At 36.0% G+C, this 7,579-nt stretch overlaps 1 protein-coding gene and 1 pseudogene across 1 annotated transcript; one reads left to right on the forward strand and one right to left on the reverse strand.

Annotated features, from left to right (window-relative positions):
• The first annotated feature begins 218 nt into the window (after positions 1-218).
• On the forward strand, positions 219-2,749 carry LOC112035875 (1-aminocyclopropane-1-carboxylate synthase 3). Its single transcript, XM_024068711.2, has 4 exons — positions 219-425; positions 835-966; positions 1,063-1,223; positions 1,536-2,749. Exons 1-4 carry the CDS (start codon positions 279-281, stop codon positions 2,509-2,511), a joined length of 1,416 nt encoding a protein of 471 aa, XP_023924479.1. The 5' UTR covers positions 219-278; the 3' UTR covers positions 2,512-2,749.
• A 945-nt stretch (positions 2,750-3,694) lies between these two features.
• LOC112035859 (1-aminocyclopropane-1-carboxylate synthase 3-like) lies at positions 3,695-4,531 on the reverse strand (annotated as a pseudogene).
• Between the last annotated feature and the right edge of the window lie 3,048 nt (positions 4,532-7,579).

Genomic DNA, 7,579 nt, shown 5'->3' on the forward strand with positions numbered 1-7,579 from the left:
AATGCAAACCTACACTGCTTGTTACAAGCACCTCAACCAAAGTCTCTCTCTCTCTTAAAAAAAAAAAAAAAAAATGAAATGTGCCTCTTCCTGGTCAAAATTATCAGCACCGTCAATAAAATATTGATATTTTCTCCATTGAAAGTCTATATAAATGCAAACCTACACTGCTTGTTACAAGCACCTCAACCAAAGTCTCTCTCTCTCTTCCTCTTTGAGCTAGCTAGCTTTCAAGGTTGCTCACTACTCAAAATTAGAAGTTAGACACTTAGACCAGCATGCAAATGTTGTCTAAGAAAGCTGCCTGTGATTCTCATGGCCAGGATTCTTCCTACTTCCTTGGATGGCAGGAATACGAGAAGAATCCTTATCATGAAGTCCAGAATCCGAACGGAATCATTCAGATGGGACTTGCAGAAAATCAGGTGGGAAAACTCTCAGGAATTCTATTCTTTGTTTTGGGTCTTTATTCTTTTAGTGAAAATAGAATCATCCAACTCTCATAAAGTTTGAAAAATAATTTGGTAGAAGGATAAAAATGTACCTCTTTTTAGAAACTTTCCCAACAGAGAATACTCATGTTACATTGTGACATATTTTCTCAATAGAAAAAAAAATGTTACATTGTAACTGCATGACACATGTCAAAGTGATCAAGAGTCTTGTAATTTAGTATTATTGTGAGAATTTGAATTCGAATATCTGTTCTCGCTTATAAAAGGGGCACATTTAAAGTGCATGTGTGTCCATCTCCTACATTACACATTGTGTAGTCTTTCAGTTCTCACTATGTCTAGTTATAAGAACCATTTCTTATTCCGATTCTTCGTGCAGCTTTCCTTTGAACTTGCTGAGTCCTGGCTTGCAGACAATCCTGATGTACTGGGGTTGAAGAGAGATGGAAAATCTGTATTCAAAGAGCTGGCTCTCTTCCAAGACTATCATGGCATGCCTACTTTCAAAAATGTAAGAACTAGTACTTCCTCGTTTGCTACACATTAGTACAAAGCTGCTGCTCTCCTACATAGATACCTAACTTGGCTTGAATGGTTTATTTTTTAGGAATTGGTAAAGTTCATGGCAAAATTAAGAGGATATAAAGTGGAGTTTGACCCCAAAAAGCTCGTTCTTGTTGCTGGCTCAACTTCTGCGAATGAGTCCTTAATGTTCTGCCTTGCTGAACCTGGGGAAGCTTTCCTTCTTCCTACTCCATACTATCCAGGGTAACAATAATTTCTTGTTCTTCTTCAAGTCTTCTATTACATTATTTTTTGGGTACTCAAAAAATGCATGTTTCACTTTCCACATATTAAATATATATATATATATATATAATCATGAAATTGATTGTTTGGAGTAATTAAATCACCGGATTGACACAATCAACTATAACTGTAGTCCTTTTGACTTTTAGGATTGTGGACACAGGTCTTAGTGACAGAACCACATTATTCATTTCCCATATTATCTTTATTTTCAATTTTTTTAAAAATTTGACATGTATTATTTCTCTTATATACTTCTTTTTTGGGCAGGTTTGATAGAGATCTCAAGTGGCGGACTGGAGTTGAAATTGTTCCAATACATTGTTCAAGTTCAAATGACTTCAAAATTACTGGGTGTGCCTTGGAGGATGCGTATGAACAAGCCAAAAAGCTTAATTTAAATGTTAAAGGGGTATTGGTAACAAATCCATCAAATCCCTTAGGCACAACAATGGACAGGGATGAGCTTAACCTTCTTATTGATTTTGCTATCAGCAAAAAAATTCATATAGTAAGCGATGAAATCTATTCAGGAACAGTGTTTGACTCTACATCCTTTGTAAGCATCATAGAAGCTGTAACGGACAGAAATATTGATGACACTCATGAACTATGGAACCGCATTCACATGGTTTATAGTCTCTCAAAGGATCTTGGTTTGCCAGGATTTCGAGTTGGCATGATCTACTCCAACGACGAAACAGTTGTTGCCGCAGCTACAAAAATGTCAAGCTTCGGATTGGTCTCTTCCCAAACTCAATTTTTGCTCACCAACATGCTCTCTGACAAGAAATTCACTAGCAAATACATAGAGGAGAACCGAAAGAGACTTAAAAGTAGGAAGGAAATGCTTGTTTCTGGGCTTAGTGATGCAGGGATAGAGTGTTTGAATAGCAATGCTTGTTTGTTTTGTTGGGTGGACATGAGACACTTGTTAAGCTCTGACACATTTGAAGCTGAAAAGGAGCTCTCCAAGAGAATTCTTTTTGAAGTTGGGCTCAACATCTCTCCTGGGTCTTCTTGCCATTGTTCTGAGCCTGGTTGGTTTAGAATGTGTTTTGCAAACATGTCTCAGGAAACATTGAAGGTTGCAATAACACGTATCAAGGACTTTGTTGAATCCATCACCTCTAGCAGAGACAATTGCAACCACCAGCTAACTTTTCTTGATTCAAGAAGAAGATCAGTTTCCAAGTGGGTTTTGCCATTATCACCATATGACAATAATGAACCAGCCGAGCGTTAGTCCATGCCAACAAGTAAAATCCGTCTTGTGGTTTAGTGCTATTACTCGGCTTTTTATATGGGAAGAACATTTTTTTTTTTTTTTTTTTTTGAGAATAGGGAAAAGCTTGGTTAGCCCTTTTCCCTATTTGTTGTAAGGGAAAAAAGAAAAAAGAAAAAAAAACTTATAGTTATAGAGGTTTTGAGTGCATGAGCAAATAAAGCTCATTGTAATGTTTATATTGCAACTAATGCAATTTTTTCTTCTCATAATCATTTGAATTTAAGGAATCGAAATTTTTTGCCCACTTTTTGTATTTTACTTTATACTTTATTAATCACAAATTTTAATGTATTTATAAAATACAAACAACTTTTCTTTTGATTTCATGTTATGGACAAAATTCTAGTAAGTAGTACCTACTAGGCTTCTTGCCTCTTGGAACAAGTATTATAACTTGCTGAAGTGCCTACCTACAATCATTATTTCGTGTAATAATGCAATTACTACTAGCCTTGTTGGAAAAAGTACCACAACTTTTCAAAGTGATTGTCCTGTTTGTAGTCCGTGGAAAGAGAACAAAACTGAATTGATGTATATTAATAAAATAGTACAACACAGTGTATTTAAATATAGGAATAGGTTAATTGTCTTGCAAACATTGCATTATTACCTGAAATCATGATTGTGGGTAGGCACTTCAAGAAGTTGTTATTCCAACAAGCCTAGTAGTTATTATAGAGCTTTTGCCCGTAACATGAAATTAAAAGAAAAATAGTTTGTGTGTGTTTTTTTTTTTTTTTTTTTTTTTTATTTTTTTTATATATATATATTCCGTCAATTTCAAGTGATTATATATGTGTTTTCTTTATTTATAAAATAATCAAAGTTAAAAAAAAAAAATACATGAAAATTTGTAATTAATGAAATATGAAGTAGAATACAAAAGGTGAGATAGAAAATTTCTATTCCTTAAAATCACAATTATGGGTAGACAAAATTACACTAGTCGCTAGTAGAACATGAACATTGCAATTAGCTTTATTTACTCATGAATTCAAAGCCTTTATAATTATAAGTTTTTTTCTTTTTTCCCTCAGAACAAGTAGCGAAAAGGGCTTTGAACCAAGTTCTTGCTTCCCATGTAAAAAGCTGAGTAATAACACACTAAACCACAGGACGGATTTGACTTGTTGGTATCGGACTAACGGTCGGCTGGTTCATTATTGTCATATGGTGATAGTGGTACAACCCACTTGGAAACTGATCTTCTTCTTGAATCACGAACAGTTAGTTGGTGGTTGCAATTTTCTCTGCTAGAGGTGATGGATTCAACAAAGTCCTTGATACGTGTTATTGCAACCTTCAATGTTTCCTAGCTGAGACATGTTTGCAAAACATATATTCTAAACCAACCAGGCTCAGAACAATGGCAAGAAGACCCAGGAAAGTGTTGAGCCCAACTTCAAAAAGAATTCTCTTGGAGAGCTCCTTTTCAGCTTCAAATGTGTCAGAGCTTAACAAGTCTCTCATGTCCACCCAACAAAACAAACAAGCATTGCTCTTCAAACACTCTATCCCTGCACCACTAAGGTCAGAGAAAAGCATTTCCTTTCTACTTTTGAGTCTTTCGATTCTCCTTTATGTATTTGCTAGTGAATTTCTTGTCAGAGAGCATGTTGGTGAGTAAAAAAACTGAGTTTGGGAAGAGACCAATCCGAAGCTTAACATTTTTGTAGCCGCGGCAACAACTGTTTCATTGTTGGAGTAGATCATGTCCACTCGAAATCCTGGCAACCAAGATCCTTTGAGAGACTATAAACCATGTGAGTGCGGTTCCATAGTTCATGAGTGCCATCAATATTTCTTTCCATTACAGCTTCTACTATGATGCTTACAAAGGAGGTAGAGTCAAACACTGTTCCTGAATAGATTTCATTGCTTACCGAGGAATTTTTTTGGTGATAGCAAAATCAATAAGAAGGTTAAGCTCATCCCTGTCCATTGTTGTGCTTAAAGGATTTGATAGATTTGTTACCATGATGGTGGAATGATGATTTGTAGATTTCCTACCCGGCTAGCATCAAAATAGGCATGTAATAATACATCATGGCAAATGTTAATGAGTACCATATGATGCATGTTAAGGTTAGAATAATGTTGGTTCCACTTAATAAAAAAATTGAATAAATGAGAGAAATTGTATAAAGTTGACCCTAAAGCTTATAAAGTTAATAAAATACTAACATAAAACTGAGTAGTTAACAAAAATTCTGACATATTTACGGTGCCCATTAACACAACTCATAAATCATTGGTAGAAGAGAGGAAAAACTCATGGAAGAGTGTGCCCTTGAGATAACACATGATGTAAAAAAACAACAGTAAAGTAAATAGAGCGCAATATTAGATATAAATTAGCTTAAGGTACATAACATGTGAATATTATGACAAGTGATAGTAAGTACACAATGTTGCTCACTAATTACTTGTAGAAAATAGCATCATGAAGAGGCTTGCCATTCATGGCCTGAAGCTTAGCATTAGAGTCAAGAGGTGTGCCAAAATGTTTATAATCAATGAAACATGCATGAGAGAGAAGATTGGAAACATATTTTGTTTTTGTTTGAGAAAGAAAGTCAATAGCTGTCAGAAGAGGAAGTAACCTCAAACCTAGAAAGTAGCTAAGAGCGACCAAATCCTTCATTTCACAAGTTGATTGAAAGACTGTTTGAGTACCTTAATCATTGGAAGATCATCTTCAACAATATCCATGTTACCAACATATAATTAATGGTGGAAATGCTAACGAATATCTTTAGGGTAATGATTAATAATTCATTTAAAGAAAGTTTTTATGGAAAAAAAAAATTAATATTTTAACAGTTTTTTATATTTCTCATAAAAGTAATGTCAAAACTTTTCTAAAATAGATTGTAACCATTGTTCTAAGAGCACCCGTTAGCATGACCCAGTTAATAGTCCTCATCTATGAGACCCAAAAAAGAAAAAAAAAAAGGAAAGAAGAAAAAAAAAGAGAGAGAGAAGAAGACAGTCTTAGGGATTGAAGGAGAAGCCTAGGTTGTGAGATTAAAAGACTAAGTGTGCGTTTGTTTCCACTTTCTTGAGCCAAAACACGCTTTTTGAGAGCAAAAATAAAAGTCAAGCGTTTGGTAATGTTTCAAAACGTGCTTTCTCAAAAAAGCTGCGTTTTGAATTTGAAATGCAAAGAATTAAGCCAAGATGTGTGGACATATTTGAGGAGCTTTTGCAAATGCCACAATTGCATTTTAACATTACCGTTGGTAAAGTTGTTATTTACAATTATGTATTTTGTTAGCTTTTATTCCATGCCAAATTTGATTGTAATTATTATTAATAGTTTTTACCCTGTATCTATTATGGGATTTGTTGTAAGGGTTGTATGATAGAGAAAGAGTGTGAAGACTCAAGCATTTGATGGCTGAAGAATTCTCACGGGTATGTCGTGACCTAGCTTCCCGCGAAGTGAATCATGTGCCCTGCACATGCTGGAATGCGAAGAGTCAGGCCAAGTGGAGACAGCTGTGTCTTGCGAGTATCTTGCGGGTAAGGCCTTCCCGCGAGACACCCGCGAGGCATTCTGTTCTGCCAGCCTATCCAGTGTGATTCACACCTTCTGTGCCTACACTATTTATACCCACATTACCCACAAATGTTGGTGAGGCGATTCAGAGAGAAAAACCCTAGAGAGGTTTTCTAAAACACACACACCCATCTTTTGAGAGAGAGCTGCTCATCCTTAGTGAGAAATCACTGTAGCCTCTTCTCCATCTCTCACCCATTATCATATCTTGAGAGGAGATTTGTACCCAAACACAACCCACACCTATTCAGAGTGTAGAGAGTGTTTTGGAGCTGCTGGGAAGCATTGGAAGAAGCCTGGAATGGCAGATGCAACATGGAGCTTGTTGTGGGATCCAGAGAACTAAGACAAGACATGGTTCCGAGAAGCCTTGTTGGAGTAGGAGCTTGAAGGGCTTAGCTACATTAGGTAGATTAGGCTTGGAGGGTCTCTTGCTAATCCATATATCCCAACTGATTGTCTAGTGGATCGATTTCCGCTGGAGGGCGGCGGAGAGGTTTTTTGTCGAGTTCTTCGGTTTCCTCTTCGAAAACACGTCTCGGTGTTTTCTGTGTTTGCATCCTTCTTCCCTACTCTTTTATATTCCATTATACTGCTGTATTGTTTAGTTTATGGATTAGAGTAGCTTATTTGTTCACCCGCTCGCATTTACACTATTCCGCACTTAGTATTAAGTTAGTGTAAAATCTATTGAGCCGTAATTTTAATTGGGGGTCTAAATTGCTCTTGTGTTTTCAACACATTTTCGAGCTTTCACACCGGCTATTTCCCAAATTGCCCACTATGTTTTCTTAAAAACTTAATTTTACCCTTTGATAAATCAAGGCAAATCGCCATTTGCCACCCTAGAACCCTTTGATAAATTAATTGCTACAAAGACCACAAAAAAAATAGCGTCTAGCTCAGGTTCAATTCAATAAAAAATTTCCAAATCCAAACAAAAAAATCTATAACAAATTCCCAAATCAGCTAAGGAAAAAAAAAAAAAAAAATCAATCCCTTGCAAATTTGGATTCCTCAAAATGCAAAACAAAAAAACATCAAAATATAACGAAATCTTCCCTTATGCAGTATCTCCCTTTCGTTCGCTTTGCTTTGATCCAATCTTCAGTCAATGATCGGTGAGAGGCATGCGTGAACCCCGATTTAAAAAGTTGTCTCTCTTGCCTTTGTCATCCGTCGGCGATCTTTGTGTGTGTGTGTGTGTGTGAGAGAGAGAGAGAGAGAGAGAGAGAGAGAGAGAGAGAGAGAGAGAGAGTGTGTGTGTGTGTGTGAGAGAGCTTTTGGCTTTTGGTATGTTCTGGAAGATAGAGAAGAAATGGTAGTTTGGTAGAGAAGAAAAGTAAAAAGAAAAGTCAAAAGTGAAGATAGAGAGAAGGTAAAGAATACGTGTGTGAAGGAGAAAAAAAGAGGAAAAAAAAAAAAAAATAAACGTGCGGATGAAAGAAAAAGAGATAAAGAGAA

The sequence above is a fragment of the Quercus suber genome, unplaced genomic scaffold (genome assembly GCF_002906115.3).
Source record: "Quercus suber isolate HL8 unplaced genomic scaffold, Cork oak 2.0 scaffold_78, whole genome shotgun sequence".
Taxonomy (NCBI): domain Eukaryota; kingdom Viridiplantae; phylum Streptophyta; class Magnoliopsida; order Fagales; family Fagaceae; genus Quercus; species Quercus suber.